Here is a 22,978-nt window from a genome sequence, read left to right as displayed (position 1 = left end):
AGATTGCCTTTTCTAAAGAATATGCTTGATAATTATAGATAAATGAATGATATATCATTATGTCTTTTTTATAATGACATATTACCCCTCTCCCCGGGTTCGATCCTCCGTGTGATTGGGAGGAAGGTTGAAACCACTTGATGTCAGAACTGACCCCCGAATCAGATTCAACTGGTGGTGGAAACAAAAAAGAAATAAAACTATATTCATAATATTTCACTTCCTTTAATAAAATTAACTTCGTTTTTTATTTAGTGTGCAATTTAATTAGAAAAATGACTATATTTACTTAACAAACATTAATATATTTTTTATCTTTGTGCTAAGAATTGTCTTCTTTCTCTTTTTTAGGAGAACATGCATGTAATCTTGTCTTTAAAGTTATGCTAATGATGATCATCCAAGTATGGAGTTACGCACTTACACTGAAAAACAGCTTATTGTATACTCCCTCCGTCCCAAAAAGAATGACCCATTTTGAATATATGCACTATTCATATATATTGTTTTGACCATATTTTTCTACTAATAAATAAAAATAAATATTAACATATAAGATGTTGTTAGATTCGTCTCGATGAGTATTTTCAAAATATCAATTTTTTATAATTTTTACTATTATACAATTAAAGATATTAGTCGCCAAAGTTATGCATTGGCATGCGTGTTTCGGTCAACTGGGTCATTCTTTTTGGGACGGAGGGAGTAGTTTAATTAGTATAGCTTTTTGTCTACGACTTGCAAATTAATTGGATGCACCCTGCAGACGAAAAGTTCTACAGCAAATATATGATTCATCTCTAAGTCTCAATTTTCTAAAGAAAATTAATACTACTACAGTAAGTGATTTTAGAATAGTGAATAAAGTACAATATTATAAAAATAAATAAATAATTCTGAATACAAAATATTTTCATTGAGGAATGACATCTTGTGAAGTTAATACTATATTGGAGGATTCTGATAAAAAATGAATGCTTTCACACGCTAGCAGCTTACTCTCTCCGAAACACTTTATAAGCAAATTTTACTTTTTTAGGTTCATGGCATAAGGACTAAATTTTAGTCCAGATATATTAATTATGCAATGAACTTAAAAAGATGAAATTTGCTTATAAAATGTTACATAGGAAGTATGTCCATATCCCTATTGTGCAATGGTTTTAATGTTCCTAATATTCTTTATTTTGTTACCGAAGTTTTCACCGCAATTATCAATAACTGCGATTTCAATCGAATAACCTATAGACATTCATATTTTTATTTTCCTAGTATTTTCTAATTGCAATGTACGATATGCATGTTTTAAACTTTTAATCTCATCTGTTCGTTTTTTTTTCCTAGGGCGTTTTGTTGGACATTGTAGACCTACATCTGACCAACTAAAATACAAGCTGGGTGTGGGTGTAAGTGAAAATTAAAGATTATTAAGAAAAGCCAAACTGTATCTCTGACCAAATAACAAATTTTATTTAATTTTCTCACTAAACTTTATTTGGTAAAATAAGCTTGAGTTCCTCATATTAGAGATTAATTAGAATAATATTTTGCTAGTATTTAGTATATATGTAAGTTTCTGTTTATAAATTTCAAATTAGAAGAAGGGGTTTCGTAGGACTTTTCAAGTAATAAAATATCAAAAATTTTAGGTGGGTTAGTCTATACTTAACAAAAAATGTTTAAATGAGATCTCACAAATGGGTGGTAGAATTAGTCCCTTAAATTACTCGGTCGTTAGGTCAAATATAGAATTTTTAAAATAAAAAAAAAATTAAAAGTCAAGGGTTATTCGTTAGTGGTTAATATATTACTCCCACTTTTTGTCAAAAAAAATATATTACTCCCACTTACTATTTAGTATTTACTATGATTCTATGTATTGAATAGACGATAACGTGAAAGAAAAAAGAAACATTGAGTTGACTCTTTTGGTGTTAAATAGGTGTTAATTGTTAAGCTATTCCAAACATACGTACTAAATGGAGTGGTTGTACCATAGATAGATATATCAGCTCCATTAGTTTTATGGAGTACTACTTACTAATTAGTTGTAATAGACCACGAAATCAAAGTCTGATTAAGATAAGAATGATTGGTTCAATTGTCGTGTCTCTATGTTCTTATAGCTAATCGATTGGATTTGGATGCCAATATGCCATAGTGAAATACAATCATCAAAATAGAGAAAATAGCAAATAATATCCGAGTGAGCCTGGTATCAGTCGTATATGTCTAGTGGTTTTATTTTTTCTTGTAATTTAATTGCACTTTAGTCGATCACTAAAATGTATGATTAGTTTTATGAATTTTGTTGTTATTTTCTTATTGGCATGTTACATACTTGAAAACTTTTACTATATCCAAGTTGAGTTAGAACCTGGTTTATTTAGAAACAACTTGAGACCTCACAAAATAGGTACTCCCTCCGTCCCAAAACTTGAGTCTGCTGTATGATTGGAGATTGAAAATCATAAAATATTTGAAGATTCCTAATTCACAAAATGATAAGAAGTTAAAATATAAATCACTAAATAAACTTGAAATTATTATTTCTTAAAACAACTCAAATTTATACAGCAGACCTACATCTCAAATTTGTAGAACAACCAAAACCAAAACATCCTAGAAAGAAGCTATAACAATTAACAGTACCAGCCCCAACCATGAAAAGGAGCATAACTTCATAATCTTTTTTGCTTTTAGCAATTATTAGAACTTAATTTTATACTCTCTTTGGTCCTTAATATAAGAGGAAAACTACTTTTTAGATTCATTGAAAATCTAATGTCTAAGATAAATTATGAATTATGAAGTTATGCTCCTTTTCTTCTGATTGGTTTTGAATGAAGGTTATGACCCAATGTGAAGGATGTTTTAACAAGTCAATATTGTTTGTGTGAGTTAATTTTTTAGGAATATTTCTTAATGATAAATAAGTCAATATTTCTTAAAAATTATTATATTCTCTTTGTAATTTTTTTTATAAGAGGTTTAGCCATGGTACAACCATCACCAAAATTTAAACATTGAAAATTCTTTTTGGACAGTTGAATTCAAATTTTAGTTTTATGAAATTTCAAAAATTTATTCAGCTACGATCGAACAATAATTTAGCTAAATCAAATCCTAACTAAATTTTTCAATTGGTAAAAATATAATAAAAATCATTATTGGATTGTGTTTATGTTCCTTCCATTCCATTTTGTTTTTAATAATATAAGGATTTCCTTCAATTTCAAATTTGAATTATAAATAATTATGGAAATTGAAAATTTTAGTTCTTTTATCCTGAAAAATTGATTTCTTGTCTAAAATTTTAAAGTATTGTGAAAGAAAAGTAATTAAAATTCAAAGGTAAAAGTAGAATTTTTGTTAAAATGTGGGGTATGAAGTATTGATGTGGGTATGTGGTACGGAGTAAAAGTTTCAATGTTGATGCATATAAACCCAAACCATACTTCAACGGGCTTCAAACATGAGCCATGGACTAGCCCAATGGTTTCAGCACATATGTTTTCTCTTTAGGTCCCCACGATTCTTTTTTCCTCTGGATTTTACTTTTTTGCCTTTCAATAAAAACTTCAGTTTCTACGAATCGAAGTTTTTTTGCCTTGAATTTTTTTTTTTACGAACCGAAGTTTTTTTGTTTACAATGAGCTGGGGATCGAACCAATGACCTATAACGTACTACCTAAACCCCTCACCACTATACAAAACCTAGTGACTTTGCGAACCGAAATTTTTATCAAAGGCAAAATTGAATTTTTTGAAGTACAAAAAATACGTAGGACCTAAAGAGAAAACATTTTCACGACACTCTTAGAACAAACAGTGTATATCGACAAAAAAGATTGAAATAAAAACACACCACTTTTATAGATGATGTGTTCTTTGTTGTAGAGTTTTTCGGAAAAAATAAAGTGAGAAGAAATTTAGAGTGAAAAAGTTGTGCATTTAATTTTTAAAATATTTAAAATTTATTTTTTAATATATTTTTTTAAATTTTAAGATTTTAACATGTGTGTGTCCTTGAGAAATTTAACATACAATGGTTAACACAAAGATTTTTTATTAATCATTTATATAAGATCGGAGAGAGAACACATTTGTAAATAAAAGACTATTTATTTTTTTAAAACAGTAAATAAGACTATTTATTGATTGAGGTGTGTTATATAAACACAAAAAAGTTGGATAAAAAATACAAAATCATCTTTTCTCCACTCATAATACAGATATCGAGGCATGCAACAAATATTAAAAAAAGGTAAAAAGTGTAGTTTTATTGTATTTTTTGTTAAAAAAAATTGTTTAAATAACATTTTCCTTATTAATCATAACGGTATAGACAAAAAGAAGTACAAAGTGATAATGGAGTAGTACTTTATTTATTTTATCAATTAATAATGGAAAGTGGACTTTGCATAGAAAATAAATTTAAATAGAAAGTGAACATGAATCAAGTGCCATTGTTGATTTCATTTCATGCAGTACACTCACTCATTTCATCACTATTTATTTGATTTCTCACGGATCATTGATTTTTTGTTCGTTTATTAAATAAAATAAAATAAAATAAAATGATAATAACTATTGAAAATTTACACGTATAAATATAGAGATTGATGTACCAAAAAAAATATAGAGATTGAAGTTCAAATTCCGGTCACGACGTCCGAGTTAACAATTTCGATATTTTTATCGGTTGAATTAAGATTTGTGGACTTTATCCTTATTTTATTTTTTTCTATTTTTGTTTTTTTAAATATATAAAAAGGTGATAGAAATAATGGTGTTGCACCAATGTGATCTATTATTTTACACTATCTATTTAATTCTTTAAGAGAGAAGAGTTCTCTTAAGAAATGTACGTATAATCTATGTTCTCTTAAAAAAAATATCTTTTAACTACCTTAAAAATACTAAGTCATTGACTCTCTTTTTAATGATATAATAGACCACAAGTAAAACTTCAAATTTGTTGAGTATGGTTCATATATGCATCAGGAAGAGGCTGGGGGCGGCCAAGGAGCTGGTATGGTGCAGGGGTATTTTCGACATTCTTTTGTTATTATATATACCGCTTGTAACACTGAAACCCTAATTCATTCTTTCATCTAATAGAAACGAGCTGTAGCGAATTCTGCAGCCGGAGACGTACCTAAGGGGAACTCCGTTATCAAACTTCTTGTGTTTTTATTGTTTGCAATTTCGTTATTATTACCTTCTGTTACTATTTGTGCACAACAAAATTAAAATCTATTATTATTTTTATTTTTTAAAATCAACCATACATGCATGCATCATGACTTTTTTTACCGATTCTAGTAATAAAAGCTCATAAACCGTTAATTTTAACAAGTCTCAATAACATATCAAATGATTTTGAAATTATTTCAAAAATTTTATGAATGATCTATATGATATAAATTTTCAATCAAACGGTAGATTTTATAAAATTCGTTATAATATAAATGACTACTTGTGCACCATGCACAACATAAGGAGTTTGTGCATGGTAGATTTGGCCATATAATAATACGTAGAGGAGAAAACTTTACCAAAAAAAAAAAATAGTAGAGGATAAAAAAAGTGTTGAGTATGACTTATATGTATCAGGAAGAGGCTGGGGACGGCCAAGGAGCTAGCGGAGCTCGTAACACGAAAACCCTAATTCATCCATTCATCTAATAGAAACGAGCTGTAGCGAATTTTACAGTCGAAGACGTACCTACAGGGAACTCCGTTATTAAATTTATTTGTGTTCATATCATGGTTTTGCTTTCGTTATTATTTTCTTTTGTTACTACTTGTTCACAACAAAAAGGACAAAGGAGAACTTTATGGAGTGAATAAAAACACACATAAAAGTTATGGAGATTCTAACCCATGAGCATTAATATGATGGAATTTAAGTTGGAATATAAGTACTTGCCAAAACAAAAACACACATACACACAAAAGGATACAAATTCAAATTGCAGTACAATATGCAATATTCCAGGAATCTAGATCCACCGGATTAAGTGAAATAGAAAATGGACATTAATAACTTCTTAATTAAAATTACCAACACTCGTAGAACTTAATTTCAATACGAAGTCGAAAATAAGCATCACCTTGAAAAGTATCAGTTATAAGAGTAGCAATTCCTCTATGCATAAAGAAATCTCCAGTGCCACCAGTCACTGAAATATCTCTAGTTTTCTTTATAGTTGGGTCAGCACCAGCTAAAGTTATGGTTCCTTCATGATAAGGGCTATTAAGAATCAATGTGAAACTAAACCATGCAGTGAATGCGTTTTTGGTATCATACATGTAAAAGCCTTGTGCTCTTCCAATTGGTTTTGAATGAAGATTATTGTCCAATGTGATAGGGTCATCAAAAACTATTAAGTCACCAAAGTGGAATTGAGGTGCCAATTTTGTTAAATTAGCACCTTGTGGAGCTGCTACTATTGAAGATGTTGCATTAGCTCCATTCTTTCCATTGTAAATTATGTCATGATAATAAAGGACTAGGTTTTTGCATGGTGTGTATTGCTTTCTTTTGCTTGGATTTGCTGAACTTAAAGCAAACAACATTACAAAAACAAAGAAAATTGGAACTTTGGCACTCATTTTATTCCTTAATTAGCTACCTCAAAGAATAGGAGAAATGGACTTGGAAGTGAGGAGGGACTTGGTTTAGCTTATTGTAGTTCTAGTGCCCTTTTATAAGGGCAATTTTATACTTTTGGTATTTAAGTTATTTTTAGATATTACTTTGGTCATTTAAGTTTTATTCATTTTATTTTAGTCTCTTGAATTATATGAACTATGTGTATATATTTTGGTCTCTTAAACTATAAATATTAGATAATTTTGGTTTATTAATTAAGTTACAGTTGGCCACTTTAATCTTTTATTAGATTATTAGATATGTATTTGAGTAAGATTTAATGTCTAAAAGTTCTTAGTTATTAGACTCAAGTGATTAATGATCTATCCTTATAAAATGAATCACTTAGAAAAATCTTAAATTAATTTTTAATGAAATTTTTTTTAATCAAACTTTATTTATCTCGCGGCCAAACTCTACGCATATATATCAAAAGTAGTCATGAATCTAAGACACTAAAGATTGGTAAGAATGACGTACAATAACAAGAAAGAGAGAGAGGTAATGAGTTAGGTGCATTGTCAGTAGAGCACCATTCTTTCAAAGAGTTCTTCTACAAAAGAGCCTCAAGTCCACGAGCACAAAACTGGCTCAGCAACAGACACAGATCAAGCTCCAATTAAGGGGTAAGCACTAGGACAGCCATTCCTATATATATATATATATATATATATATATATATATATATATATGTTGCTTAAAAAAAAACTATGTTATATATAATTAAGAAACTATATAAAAAGAAAATTTTAAAATTTGTGTATTTGACTTTTGAAAAATATAAATAATATTTATTTCAATATAAAAGTTACTTTTTTTTGCTTTCTCAACTAGTATTTCGGAAATACTAGCTAGCATGACCCTATATCATATTTTTCCTCCAACTTTTATAATTGCCACGTAACTGATGGGAAAAAAAAATCACTAACAAATATAGCAAGTCACATGTAACATGTTTTGTGACCAGCACAAGCTTTATAAAAAGATGACTAATCCCTCTAATATATAAAATGCATTGTTGGAGCCATACACCTTTGAAATGATGGAGATTGGTGGTGCTGCTGAGTGAGAATATTGATTAATTGTGAGTTAGTTGTTCTCAAACTTTCTTATTATTATAGATCTAAAATAAATAAATACCTAGTTGATATATTTAGAAGTAAAACAAATGATTGTTTTTCAGAAGAATACTCAAATTTTTTCAGAAAACAAATGATTGAAAATATAGTGGGCGCTTGCCCTCACTATACAAATAAGCGTTTTTTTTTTTTACAAGCGATATTTAGTTCATTTTATTAAAAATCAATTGAAAATTTGAAATGAATTTTTCATGATAAAAAATAATAAAACTTTGATCTTATAATAATTATATGTCATTCATTTGTCAGCATGTATTACACTATTACTCTATACTATTTTTTTTATAAAAGACGGAAAATAAAAGAAATTAAGGTTGCATCATATTATATTAAAGTGCAATTAAGATTAAAGAGGGTGGAAGGGAGGAGAATCCACAATAATAATCAAAAGATTTATGGTGACTAAAGTTTGCTACAACCCTACAAGAATAACACAACTATTAGATACTCACACGGTCCAATCTTGGAGGTTGATGGAATGCATCCAAGATCAGATAAGTTGAAGATATCTTGGATTTAAGTGGTTAATGAACTCTCATGTGATGAATCGTTCGAAGAATTCGAGTTTAATTTCTGGAAGGAACAATTCTTGGTCAATCTTTAATTACTCCATGACCGAATTTCGAATTATCAGGGCTCCCTTCTCTAGAAATTGGAAGGTTAGCACAAAAAGAAAACCACTCAAGATAAATTGAAGAACAACCGTTGATGATGTACTGTTTTTTACTTGGAGTAGCCAAAGAGTCTACTTCAATGAAGAAATAGGAAATAGACTTCTAGCAAACTTCAAAGCCAAAATTGAGACCCTAAAACCTAATAAAAATGAAAATAGAGGTTCCTTAAATTACAATGAAATCTTTTAATGACAACATTTCACTTTTCATTACATTATTAATTTATTTAGATTTAGATTCAAAGTTTGGTTTTCTCAAAACCAGACTATGTAGGTGACTTATGGCCCAATCCAAACTTATATTCAGACAAAAAAATTGGACATTTGTTTTTGCTGCGCTACCTACTTCTCGTGCGTCCTATACGTTTCTATTTTTACCCTCTTGCTACTTAAGTAGCAGACGTTATAAAAATAAGAAATTTTAAAAAAAAATTGTAAATGTGATATGCTACTTAAGTAGTGCACGTTATAAAAAAAATGGTAGAATGTCTTTGGAGATATACCTAAATAGTGGACAAATATATTTTGGTAAATTCGTAAGACGCACGAGAAAATGGGTAAGATGTAAAAAGAAATTCTCAAAAATTGACATGTGATGGTCCAAATTAAATGACGCATAAGAATATGAAACGACAGAGCATATATTTTGTCATCCTATATACTCACTCACTAGGAAGCAACAAGACTGCCCATTATAGTATATCCTATGATACGAAAAACAAACAAACAATAAGGTACAACAAGTTAGTAATTAGATAGTAACATTAGTACATCCAAGAAAGGAAAGCGCATGCAAGATTTACAATGGAACAATCAAACAAGAAGCAAAAGGGACATGACATGACATGCTTTTAATGAGTAACATTATTACTATTACCTTCCAGAAATTAGAAGGTGGTGAATCAAATGTCAAGGCCTCAAGGGTGGTATATATGGATAACACGATCATAATTCATAACGCTGCTTTCCTCCCAGTTTCACTTTTCTGTTTTCTTCTGTTTCGTTCACTAGAATTATAAAAAAGGGAAGGAAAAAAAAAGTAAATTACACTGACATTTCTCCATGTCATACCATTAAAGTGAGATGTAGTGAGATGATTTGACGGAATATACCGTTGATATTGAATGACAGTGTAAAATTAGTTTACATCATCTATGTATATGTACTATTTTCTCATTGTCATTTTGGTCTCGTGTGTGTGAGATTATGTTGATTATAATCAACACATCACATTGATGGATTAAAATGATTTACTCACAAAAAAATAATTTATTTATTTGAAAAAAATATTTGATTTATATTTGGAAAGCGCTGTACAGAAAATATTGAGAGGCTGTCACATTTACCACTATTGCATATGTCTATTATAATTTTTTTCGGCTTAAATGCAGTTTTGTCCCTCCTGTTTTGATTAAATCGGAATTTTATCCCCATGTTTTAAAACGCGGACTTTTACCCCCCTGTTTTATAATTTTTTGGATTTTGCCCCCCCTAAAATTCTGCTTTCGAGTCACAACTTCAAAGCTTCGCACACAACTCAATTTGGATCAATAATTCACCAAACGGATATCGAAATGACCGTAATCGAGTTATCTTCCCACAGAATCAAACCCCACAAAATTTGGAGTTACAAAAAGAGATTAATTACCGTTTTAGTGAAGGTAAGTCCCCAAAATTCTGCACAAAATCTGCTTTCGAGTCACAACTTCAAAGCTTCGCAAACAACTCAATTTAGATCAATAATTCACCAAACGGATACCGAAATGACCAGAATCGTGTTAGATTTCCACAGAATCAAACCCCACTAAATTTGGAGTTACAAAGAGAGATTAATTACCGTTTTAGTGAAGGTCTGTCCAATTACTAATTTTGCAGAAATCTACTTATGACCTTCAAATTCAACATCGTCTACCAAACACATCGTAACTCCAAATTTGACGAAATTTAAATGACAACAAGGGTAATTTTGTTAGCTTTCCGTACATGTAAATACTATTGAAAATGAGCTACAGGGTGAGAGACATGACAAAAATACCAGTAGTAGTTCCATACAATAATTGATTTGTACAGACCTTCACTAAAATGATAATTAATCTCTCTCTGTAACTCCAAATTTAGTGGAGTTTGATTATGTGGAAAACTAACTCGATTTCGGTCATTTCGGTACCAGTTTGGTGAATTATGGATCCAAATGGAATTATGTGCGATGTTTTGAAGTTGTGACTCGAAAGCAGATTTTGTGCAAAATTTTGGGGGACATACCTTCACTAAAACGGTAATTAATCTCTCTTTGTAACTCCAAATTTAGTGAGGTTTGATTATGTGGAAAGATAACTCGATTACGGTCATTTCGGTATACGTTTGGTGAATTATTGATCCAAATTGAGTTGTGTACAACACTTTGAAGTTGTGACTCGAAAGCAGAATTTTAGGGGGTCAAAATCCAAAAAATTATAAAATAAGGGGGGTAAAAGTCCGCGTTTTAAAACAAGGGGGGTAAAATTCTGATTTAATCAAAATAGGGGGGGTAAAACTGCATTTAAACCTTTTTTTTTATCAAAAAAATCAAAAAATAACTTCAAATATGAAATTGTTAAGAGTAGTTTTTCAAAGGGTTAAATATGTTTTTTGTCCCTATAGTTGTATAGAATTTTCATTTTAGTCCATGAAATTTGTTTTCACACTTTTTAGTTCCTGAAGTTTCATCAGTCAATGGTTTTAGTCCCTGCTGTCCACATGAGTTTAACGGAGGATGACATGACAGCGACGTGGCACTGTCACATGTATTTTTTATTTTATTTTTTTTTGCTTGTCATGTCACCAATAAGGTTTTTTTTTTTAAAAAAAAAAATACGAAACACTATGAATAATTTTTTATGAGAAACTATTTAAATTTCAAAACGCTCATAGGAGAAAGTCATTATAGGAATACCACTATATGCATGAAATTTACCGTTTTATACAATTAATATGAATACAGTGAATTTATTTATAGATTTATCCTTTTGTTTTTAACATTTTAAATTTATATTCCATCAATGTACCTTATCAAAAAACAAACTTTATTAGACCGCTCACTCAAAGTACAAAATGTACCCGAGAAGAGAAGAGCTAAAGGAGATTACAAACTGCACAGGCAGTTAAACACACCCAGCAAAGCAAATTGGACCAAAACCAATATAGAAACATCTCAAATTTGTAGACCAAAATATCCTATAGAAACAAGCTACAACACCTCATTTCACTGATACACCCCCCAGAACAGAGCCACACACTAGCTATCATATTACATGCCCCAAAAATGAAAATGAACATTAATAACTTCTTAATGTATTTGCTTTCAGCAATTATTATAGCTTAATTTTATATTACCATTGGTCATAAACTTCACATTCACCTTCAAATGCATCAGTTATGATACATATGGTAATATAAAATTTATAGTAACTTACCAACACTCGAAAAACTTAATATCAACACGAAGTCGAAAATAAACCTCGCCTTCAAATGCATCAGTCATAATAGTAGCAATACCTCTATGCATAAAAAAATCACCAGTACCACCAGTCACTGAAATATCTCTACTTTTCTGCATAATTGGGTCAGCACCAGCAAAAGTAATGGTTCCTTGATGATAAGTACTATTAAGAACAAATGTGAAACCAAGCCAAGAAGTGTATGTGTTTTTGGTATCATAAATGTAAAAGCCTTGTGCTCTTCCAATTGTTTTTGAATGAAGGTTATTGTCCAATGTGATAGGGTCATCAAAAACTGCTATGTTACCAAAGTGAAATTGGGTTGCTAATTTTGTTAAATTAGCACCTTGTGGAGCTGCTACTATTGAAGATGTTGCATTAACTGCATTATCTCCATTGTAAATTATGTCATGAAAATAAAGGACTAGGTTTTTGCATGGTGTGTATTGCTTTCTCTTGCTTGGATGGGCTGAACTTAAAGCAAACAACATTATTATAAAAACAAAGAGAATTGGAATTTTGGCACCCATTTTTTCCTTAGCTAGATAGCTATAAGAGAAAAATGGAAGAAAGGGACTATTGGGACTTGGTTTAGATTGTGGCTTTGGTGCCCTTTTATACAAGAGTTGAGAAGACTTTAATTTAATTTCTTGAAAACAATTATCATTTCTTTTTCTTTCAAAAGTCTAGTGGCTAAACTAACACGTACATACGAAGTGCTTAGACTCTTTTTTTTTCCCTTTCAAAAGTATAATTAATATCACATTTTGTACATTTTTATCAAATTGCACTTTTTTAATAAAAAAATATATTTTTTGAAAACGAAGTGAAAGATATAATTGAAACTCATGCATAATTAAATTGTAAGATACCGACTTCAAACTTGATAAAAATGTTTAATTTTACAATATTGACATTGTCAATTGAATTAAGTCTTGCGGACTATTATATTTGATAAAACAAAAGTTAAACACTATAGTATCCTAACGTTTTGTAAGGTATTGTATCCAACATCGAATTATTTTATGACACTCATTTTTCATTTTTAATTAATTAAAAGTAAATTTAATTTTTGAATTAAGTTTGCCTTCAAGATACCAAATTCAAATATTCCAAGAGTCTAAGATAGTAGCTAGTGTTTTATTATTACTCCCCCAGGATGCAAGAAAGTCAATAGGACTATTATATTTTTTTTATATATAGAAAAATAAGACTATTATGTTCGATCATAAGCATATACCATACTAATAATATATATGAGTAGGTTAAAATTAGGTTGCATTGCATCACTGTGTCAGTCTCTTGCCTTTTTTCTTAATAACAGTACTGTTATTAAGAAATATATAATATTAGATATATAAATTACACTTGTAGTATTAATATTTAATATTATATATTACTTATACTAGCATTTTTTTGGGTACAAATTATAGTATTATTCTACTGCGGTAAAATTGTCTATAAATTGATTTATTTTAAAAATATGGGATTTTCTTTTACCATCTACTAGTTTTTCGTGCGCCTACGAGTTTTTATTTTTACTTTTCCGCTACTTAAGTAACGGACGTTATAAAAATGTGAAATTTGAGAAAAAAAAAATCTCATTTTTATAACATCGTCCGCTACTTAACTTAAGTAGCGGACGTTGTAAAAATGAGAATTTTGAGAAGATTTTAAACGTTGAATCCGCTACTTGGACAAGAATATTTTGAAAATTTCGTAGGGCTCGCGAGAAAAAGGATAACTGGGCCTATATTGTATTTTTGGTCCAACAAGGGAGCTAAGCACTCATTATTGGGTTGAATACAAGAAAGCCTGAAGTCCACGAGCACGAGCACATCCCTTAACACGTTCAACAACCGACAAAGATCAAGCTCCAAAGGCAAAGGAGAGAAATTCTCCCCCTCTCATTAAATCTACCTTTGATAGCTTCTCTTCCCCCTGTCCATTTCTTTTCTTTTTTTTTGGATTTTTTTTTTGCCCTTTAATAAAAATTTCGAAATACATTTTTCGAATTTTTTTGCCTTGTATAAAAAATTCGGAATGTGTTTTCCGATTTTTTCCTGAATTTGAACTAGAAAAACTTTGGAAAACGCATTCAAAATTTTTTTAAGGGCAAAATCGAATTTTCAAGGGAGAAAAGAGTCACGGGGAAAGAGAAGCTATCTCTACCTTTAATTGCTGGAGTTTAATAGGATGGCAACTATTCACATATTAATTATTGCAGTTCAATGCAAGTGGATGTGGCTAAATGAAAAGTTTTTATTGGTTTGTGGATTAGATTTTAGATAGGCAATTGGACAACCATCTAAGAATTTTATATATATATATTTGATATTCTATTGGTCAATTAAAAGGACTGCACCAAAAAAGTCAAAAACAGGACTGCACCATAGAAACTCCCTGATAAAAAACATGTGTTCCCCCACATATACACGATTTAATATAATAAAAATGAAGTAACTATGTCCCGTCCGCATAGCTCAATTGGCAGGGACATTGCGAATTATTGCAGGGATTGGGGTTTGAACTATGATATTCTCACTTTTTTTGAACCAAACAAACTTACTGCATTTCATTAATTATCAAAAGCTCAATACATGAAGGAATAATCTCAAATCTATGGAAACTAGTCCAGGAATTGGCCGCCCTAGCTAAATTGTGAGCAACCGAATTCACTTGTCTCCTAATAAACTTAACTTCAAAGTTTACACATGATAACATAACAAGAATAATTATGCATAGATATTCTCACTTATTCATATTAAAAAAGGCAAAATTCGAGTCACTGGACTACTTAAAAAAATGAAGTAATTATGCATTACAACAAAAAAAAAAACGAAGTAGATGCATTATGTTTTTATTACATATAAACTTATGTATTGAATATAAACGTAAATTTTGTTGACCTTCAATAAATATTTTTGACCCAAAAATAAATAATAATTTTGTTGACCTTAATTGAAAACGTAATGCATTTCTTTGTTGACCAGTTAATAAATGATATGTATTTGATTCAACGCTTTTTCAATCAAAATACAATCTCTCTCTCTCTCTCTCTCTCTCTCTCTCTCTCTCTCTCTCTCTCTCTCTCTCTCTCTCTCTCTCTCTCTCTCTATATATATATATATATATATATATATATATATATATGTGTGTAAATCATGACAACTATCTCATCAAAACACTACCACCTTCTCCTCTCATACAACTATTTCATCAAAACCCATCAACCTATCAACAAAAAAATGACAACCTACATCAAATTTCTCATTTTTACCATTGCAATTATTTGTGTTGCTTCGATAACCTTTGCTGGTAATTAACAGAATTTTATTGAGTTTATGATAAATGTCTTGCAATTGTAGATTTTTTTTTTTTATAGAAGCAATTATAGAATTTGAGAGTGGTGTTTTATATACTTTATTTTTTGTGTATTTAGAAACCTTTATTTTATGAAATTTTATATAATAAGTTTGAAATGACAATATTTTGTAATTAGATGATATTTCTAATGACATTTAATTGATTGTATCGAAAACAGATAAGATTGGATTAAATTGCTTTCAAACAAACTATTGCCCGAAGGATTCATTTCATTGTGCCAATGACTGTAAAGCAAAAGGCTATCATTCCGGTGGCGATTGTTTTATGGACATGCCTTATTGTTGTTGTAACAGTAACGTTTAAGAGATTTTATGTTTGATAATTGCACTTTTTAAAATGTTCGTAGATGTATCTATACAAAATAATCTTTGAGATTTTCAATAAAATAAGTTGAAAAATTCAACATTGTAATTTCAATTAGAAATAATACTCCAATAATTACTTTATATATTTAATGAAATAGTTGTTCAAGAAAAATATATAAAGTAAAAATAGAAAAATTGTGCTCAATGTTTCCATCACAAACTTTGGAAAACGCATTCAAAATTTTTTTAAGGGCAAAATCGAATTTTCAAGGGAGAAAAGAGTCACGGGGAAAGAGAAACTATCTCTACCTTTAATTGTTAAAAAGCTTGTGATGGTTAAGTTGAAAAAAATAAAAATGAGCAGTGTTCAAGAATGTTTAAAGAGAAATTTCTTTTTTTTTTCAAAGGGAATCATTTACTAATATTCTATCAATGCACAATGTGTATGAGTTAGATTTTTTTTAAATAGTTTAGTAGCTAAAATTTTATATTTTATAAATAAATAAATGTACGAGTTAGATTTACAATAATACATACAGAAAGTGTTTCTTCGCAACACCAATTTCACGAGCAACGACCAAAAATCATGTCAAAACGAAAAATTACAATAAAAATTATGTAATTATCCAACACCTAATTAATGGAGCTACAGCTTGACACTTGCAAGGGCAATGATCTTCTTTCTTTTTTTTTTTTGTTTTTTTTTTTGTTTTTTTTTTTGTTTTTGGTTCTTAGGGGAAGGGGTCCTAGTAGTCCAGAGTTCGGGACAAGTTGTAGCATCAAGTGGTTCCAGTCCCCTTCCAAATGTAATTGTGAGGGATTGAACTGTGGTCCTCCCTACCAAATTCAACCTCAACCACCACTGAACCATTTGGTAAAATCATATTAAGATGACTCTTGCAATAAAATCATCAAAGTCATCAAATGGTAAAGGTTGCCTATAAATTTTTCCATGAAAAAGGGACCATCATACTACCACTCAATTTTATCTACCCCCCACTTGACTTGTTTGAAGCACACCAACAAATAACTCGCAAAAAGCATACATATCAGGCTGAATTTTCACAGGTGCTCATCATAACGTTCCAAATATTCTAAATATGACACCCACCCACTACACTAGCTAGCCAAAGTATTAACATTTATAATCTATAATCTAATAATTAGTGGAGACAATGTTGGTTTTTGCTAATTAATAATACTGGCATGTCCTTGGATATTTGTCATCCTTGTTAGTTATTTTTCTGATCTCACATATTACGTGAATTATTTTATCCATTCAAAAAAAAAAAATGTGAATTATTTTATAGTTTTATTATATGTTCATCTTGTTGGCAATTTCACGTACAAGGTAATTGGTAGAGTTAGGTTAGATCAAGATTTTAGTGGCAAAAAAATAAAGCCAGTTGAACTTTTTGCACAATTTAGCCATATGGGTTTGGTGAGTCCTAGATCACTCGTTGAAAGTTCTTCATTTGCACGGCACTACATTAGCTGGCTTCATCTATAGTCCACTCTAATATGCATATACATTGTAATATCAATCTATGATTAACAAAAAAATGTATTTATTCAGTTGTTAGAAGTCTCATAATAAGGAGGATCTCCCTTTGCAAGTGTCATTTTAAAAATATTCTTAAAAAATTGCAGTGTTGAATTTTAGAGTAAAATAATATATGAAAATGAATTAGAGTAATTCAAACCGAGTCTATGTGAGTATATAGATCGATTGATAGAAATATTGTTTTATATGTAGGGTTGAGATTCGAATTTCGGATCTCTTATTCACCTTAAGAGGTGAATTTATAGTCATTACAGTATATCTGACAACAAAAAAACAGTATTATAGTTGAAAGTAATATTAATGAAATTATAAAATAGTTAGACTAATGTCTTGTAAATATAATTCAATTGATAAGAATATTGCACGTAATGAGTTGAAATTCTAATACATTTGTTTATTCAACTTAAAAGAGAATGTGAAATTTTAACAACTACTATCTTACTTAAAAAAGAAATAATAAAAAAGATAAATTATCCGTCAAATCACCTAAAAGAACAATTTTCTAATTTGATTGAGCTCTCTAACTGGCAATAAAGTAATGAAATCTTGGTCACCAATAAAAAAGTGAGAATATTATTGTACCAAGAATAAATGTGAATGGTTGAATTGATGAGCAACTTTGCTATTTAGTCAACCTATGCGGATGGAACCATAGAACATCTATTCAAAATGTAGTTGTTGTAATTGGAATTGGAAAAAAGTATTTTACTCTCTTTCCTATACTAATTGAATTGAATTATTTGTTAAAATAATTTGCTGTAAAATATTTTAGACTTTTAGTTTTTCTATTTTCATTATTTTGTAAAAATTGGTAACCCTATTTTAAATTGTTAGTTTTAGCCCCTCATCAAATATTTTGTCTAAAAATTTGTGATGTGATATATAATTTGATGTTGAAAAAAATATTAACATCAATGAAATTGTGATTTAAATTTAAGGTCAATTAAAGGTGATATATAATAAAATTTGGCTAAAGTGATCTTATGAGTATCTAATAGGATGTGTATAGACTAATATGTAATTCTATTTTTGTGATGGATTAAAATAAAAATATCAATAGTTAAGGGTTCCTAAATAAGGAGAGTTATGGTCTCAAGTCACATATGGTTTAGAATATCTTTTTGACATCTTATTACCACAAGATACAAAGAGATGATGACTAAAGGGGTTCTTTCATAGAAAGTGTTGTTGATCTGGGAGACCAAACAACACTAACAAGTTATTATGAATTCAGGCGCGCTTCTAATTATGATTATATTATTTCTCGATAATTAACATAATTTGATTCTAAGATTTATTAAATTAACTTTGATTCTAACAAGAATCTTAAAGACCTAAGAAAAATAGACCGTAGAGAGAAACAAAGATCAAAACCAATACAATAGAGTTTCTTGGTCCCTTACTTTCCTCTATTGAGAAATAGCCTAACGGTAACACGAATCATCAGTGCCCCTTTCAACCCTCTATTGTCACACTTTCTGTTGATCTCTCAATATATCTAATTTTCTTTTCAAAATGTATAATGGTACAATGTCAAATTACTTTATCCAGTCTCTTATCCCGACCACCAAACGAACCCTAAACTAAATTAATATTGGACTGACCGTCAATAGACCCACAGATAAGTCACTCGAATCCAGATCATTTTTTTTTTTTATTTTTTTTTACAAAAGTTGATGGTTTATAAGTACCACCAACTTATTTACAAAGAAAATACTACAATTGCTGCTGCCAAGGATCGAACCCCTGACCAACAGCCTACACCCGCTCAGTCAGCAAGTGCCAACTGAGCTACCCCACCACTCGAATCCAGATCATGAATGTCTGGAATCCAAATTATGCAAGGAGACATTGCTTTTGCTAATTCGAATTGAAGATCGAGAAAAATCACTCTAGTTCCCACTCGTGTATGGTATCCTTAAGTATCGGATCCTGCGTACTTAGAAAGTCCAATTCCCTGTCAAAGTCAGAGTTACAGGGAAAGACAATGATTCCTTTCATTGAATTAAAATTTGAAACTTCTAATCACATTAGTCTGCTATAAGTGATTATCATGATGGCCATTGATCAACTTCTTTGGGGAAAGAGGGAAAACAATTGAAACATCTCCTTTTTTCGGATTGCCTTCAATAATTGATAATGTTTGTTCGTCCAAATCGATAACAGCAGTACATAGCGTATGAAGCGATGGACCTGAGAATAAGTAAGAAGAAAAAAGTGATAATCAAAAGAAAAATGCCAAGGGATTCAAATGTATCTAATTTCCATTTACCTGTCATGTAGATGGGATTTTTTTTGTCATCTGCATCACCTAGAATTGACAGAAAATCGTCTTTTGTTGTTTTTCTCATCACATTTGCCCTTTTCAGCCTGCTGATTGAACTTTCATCTTGTGCCTTCAATTTAAAATCCAATGTTAAACTAATAAAAAATGGGTTAATAGGCGTTTACCATGTAATGTTAGCGAGTTTTGATTTACCCCTGTAAGATGATCCTAGTAAAAAAATTGCAAAACAATACTTGCATTCTATGAATAACTTACCTGATTAATATGTAGGTGACGATACATGTTTGCATGGAAGAAAGGTGTTCCTCCAACTTGGTGAATTGAAATTCGCTTCTTCGAAGCAGTTTCAACATTAACAATCCTACGGGTACTTATTTCAATCAGATTATAAGAATGCCCCGTTGAAACTTCTGATGAACGAATCTTCTGTTAAACCAATACCATAACATATAATATAAACATTAAACTCATAAGATAAGAGTGCATAAAACTGAAATATATGCAAAGACTGCAAAATCGAACATTTATAGCCTCGTCAATGCCTGTTGCTTCAAGAATGCCACGAGAAATGAAGTTGCGCCCAATTCCACCAGCAACAATTTCATCTTCAGCAGGTGGTACTGAGTTCAGAGTGAATGCCTAAGGATCACAAAGCGAATTTTGTACTTAGTACTTACACTATATCGCTTCAAAAAAAATTACACTACATACTTTTTAATTTTAGAGATCATTTGAAATTACATTAATTTTATAGACCAAATTGCTTAACACCAATATTTTCAGAAATTGAATCAATAATCCACTCTGCAATTTATTCTGTCTTTTGGCTCTTAAAAAGGATAGCCGCGGAACTCATACACATTAAGTGCAGATAAGAGGGACATTATGAGTGAAACTTATACACATTAAGTGCATATAAGAGGGACATTGTGAGTAAAACTTATACACATTAAGCGCGGATATAGGAACATTGTGAGTTCGCGGACTCCAACCTGCACCCCAACATATATATCGTTGGATCATCAGGGGTGCGTGCCCAAATGATCATCACATTGGACTAAGAACAATACAAGGAGAATTTAACACCACATTTTTACTCCAAAATCTTAAGGCATCAAGGTATATCAAATGTTTTCGCCATCTTTTATCGTCTTAGTTACATTTACGAGACCTCAACATTCTATTTGTATTAAATGGTAAAAGTACTTGAATTCACTTGTATATGACTCCTATAATTTCACAACCTATACACACTTTTTTTATTATAATAATAAGATTAAATAAATTTTCTATGCTTCATATTTAGGCTGTTAGACAATAGAGAATATTTACCAATCCATTGCTATTAAATGCAAATGCAGAACTTGGAAGCTCCCCAGCATATGTATAACCAACGAAGAACAACCCATTTGGCAATATTCCTTTGATTAAGTAACTGCATACATAAAATCCAAAAATAAAAAAATACTCATAAAGCAATTTTATTCAAATTCCAAAACAATATAGTACGAATGAATATCTAAAATCTTACGTGTGACCAACAAGATTAACATTTGCATCCTCATTATGTGCTGCAATGGCCATAGATTCACCAACAACAAGAACATCAGAACATTCATTTGATGAATCATCTTCTAAATTACTTTTCACTCCTTCTTTTGGAACAAATGCAAGAATCTCCTTCTTGAAATTAATAAGTAAAATCTGCTCACAAACAAAAAAAAAAATTAACTAGACATTAATAAATATCACTATTAATTATATACACACAATGCAACAACATAATGTTTCTATAGTAGAAGAAATTGTAGTGTCCCATTAAACTTAGCTCAGTTGATCGGAACATTACATTATATATATATAAGAGTTGGAGTTCGAACCCCTGATACTTCACTTATCTACTTTTAAGAGTGAAATTCTAGCCATTGGACTACTGGGTAAATAAAAAAATGAAATTGAAGTGACTTTTGCAATTACATCAAGAAGAGGCACACCACTTCCAGCTGCAGTTCCAAGCAGTTCATCCCAATACAATGGGAATTTGCTTTGATTATTATCAAAAAGTGCTTTGAGAAGTGATTCTGATTGAGGGGTTTGAGCAAAAGGTCTAAGCTGATTTTGAAGTATGGTATCTGCATCCACTCTGTTTCTTATGCGTTGGGAAAATCTTTGGCCTATTAAGAAACCCATTTCGTAAGAATCTTTGCATGGTCCAACTTCAAACATCTCAAGTTTTTCACTTTCCATTCCAAAGCTTCCCATTTCACTTTCCTTTTGATTGTATCAAATCTTTTTTGGTGTTGTTGATGTTAGAGCATTTAGCAAGTGTTCATGCGACCCATAACTCTGACTCGTGATTGGTTGGATCATATTACCCATTCACGTAACCATTATCCTCATTCTTTCTAGATTGGGCCTCATTATTTATAGCTTGGGCTTCGTTGCTTAACTTTCACCCGTGTTTTTTTTCGCGTCTCCAGAATTTTTAAAAATCTAGAAAAAATATAGTTCGCTACTTTAAGTAGTAAATTGAGTTCGCAATATAAGTAGCGAACTTATAATGTATAATATCTATGTCCCCCTCAACCTTTTTTCACCCACTATGAAAATATTTTTTATAAGGTTTACTAATTAAAGTGTGAACTTAGTTTGCTACTTAAATAGCGAACTTAGTTTTTTCAGATTTTCACCACTTTAACACTCGCTAATTATGTTGTGAGGAGATATTTTTAGCATATCAGGGGACGCGTGAGAAAGTCAAGCGGTGTGAAAAGAAACACACATTTGATAAAGTTTCAAATTTTGGATCCTATTAAGCTTACTACATATGAGCCCATATTGAAACATTATATTTTTATGGACTTAGTTAAGGAGTTCAATGTATTTTTTTTGTCAAGTAATTTAGTGGCTAAAAATTTCAACTTAAATGTGAGCCCATATTGAAACATTATATTTTTATGGGCTTACTTGTTTCCGACAAAGAATTATGGAATTTTTTTTTCTCCGGAAAAACTTCGATACTTTTTTCTATAAAATATTTCTGAATTTTTTTCCCAAAAAAAAGTCTTGAACATTCTTGATTTAAGGGGCTTACTATATTTGGGACCTATGTAAATGGGAACTCATCTAAACTTTGTACATCTTTTACCTATCAGAAATTTTAATGATGGTCAATAATACTTTTTAAAAATAAAAAATTATGACTCTTATTATTTTTACACCTAAAGCAATGACATCATTCGTGACCTTTCAATTTGTTTTAATCATATTTTCTATTTTTTTAAGAGTCCAAATATGGAATAATTCATCAATGCAATGGGTTAATCATCAATATATAATTAACAAAAGGGTCTCGTTAACATGTGCCCTAAGGGCACATGTTAAGATATACCAAAATAGAAATTCAACATTTAATGATACAAGAAATTTAATGCTTCAAAAATCAAAATGCACAAATTAGCATTTAATAATTTCTATTTTTGTTTC

General features: G+C 30.3%; 3 protein-coding genes across 3 annotated transcripts; all 3 read right to left on the bottom strand.

The window, feature by feature from the left end:
• Positions 1 to 5,911: 5,911 nt before the first annotated feature.
• Positions 5,912 to 6,669, bottom strand: LOC123916707 (disease resistance response protein 206-like). Its single transcript, XM_045968221.1, has one exon. It carries the CDS (start codon positions 6,619 to 6,621, stop codon positions 6,067 to 6,069), a length of 555 nt encoding a protein of 184 aa, XP_045824177.1. The 5' UTR covers positions 6,622 to 6,669; the 3' UTR covers positions 5,912 to 6,066.
• A 4,845-nt stretch (positions 6,670 to 11,514) lies between these two features.
• LOC123916123 (disease resistance response protein 206-like) lies at positions 11,515 to 12,560 on the bottom strand. The gene has a single exon (XM_045967498.1). The coding sequence runs from the start codon at positions 12,477 to 12,479 to the stop codon at positions 11,922 to 11,924; it is 558 nt and encodes a 185-aa protein (XP_045823454.1). The 5' UTR covers positions 12,480 to 12,560; the 3' UTR covers positions 11,515 to 11,921.
• Positions 12,561 to 19,142: 6,582 nt separating this feature from the next.
• LOC123918367 lies at positions 19,143 to 21,856 on the bottom strand. Its single transcript, XM_045970391.1, has 7 exons — positions 21,470 to 21,856; positions 21,024 to 21,196; positions 20,825 to 20,927; positions 20,015 to 20,131; positions 19,748 to 19,918; positions 19,478 to 19,601; positions 19,143 to 19,398 (listed from the first exon to the last, which is right to left on the bottom strand). The coding sequence occupies exons 1-7, from the start codon at positions 21,752 to 21,754 to the stop codon at positions 19,244 to 19,246; spliced, it is 1,128 nt and encodes a 375-aa protein (XP_045826347.1). The 5' UTR covers positions 21,755 to 21,856; the 3' UTR covers positions 19,143 to 19,243.
• Between the last annotated feature and the right edge of the window lie 1,122 nt (positions 21,857 to 22,978).

This window comes from Trifolium pratense, linkage group LG3 (assembly GCF_020283565.1).
Source record: "Trifolium pratense cultivar HEN17-A07 linkage group LG3, ARS_RC_1.1, whole genome shotgun sequence".
NCBI lineage: Eukaryota > Viridiplantae > Streptophyta > Magnoliopsida > Fabales > Fabaceae > Trifolium > Trifolium pratense.
This window is presented reverse-complemented; position numbering and strand designations above follow the sequence as displayed.

Bases quoted from the DNA above. Each gene is read 5' to 3' on its own strand.
- LOC123916707 (XM_045968221.1), bottom strand. From the start codon at position 6,621: ATGAGTGCCAAAGTTCCAATTTTCTTTGTTTTTGTAATGTTGTTTGCT.
- LOC123916123 (XM_045967498.1), bottom strand. From the start codon at position 12,479: ATGGGTGCCAAAATTCCAATTCTCTTTGTTTTTATAATAATGTTGTTT.
- LOC123918367 (XM_045970391.1), bottom strand. From the start codon at position 21,754: ATGGGAAGCTTTGGAATGGAAAGTGAAAAACTTGAGATGTTTGAAGTT. The intron at 20,928-21,023 runs GTAAGATTTTAG...TTATGTATGCAG, and splicing joins GTTAATCTTGTTGGTCACAC to TTACTTAATCAAAGGAATAT. The intron at 19,919-20,014 runs GTTCGATTTTGC...TTGGTTTAACAG, and splicing joins GCATTGACGAGGCTATAAAT to AAGATTCGTTCATCAGAAGT.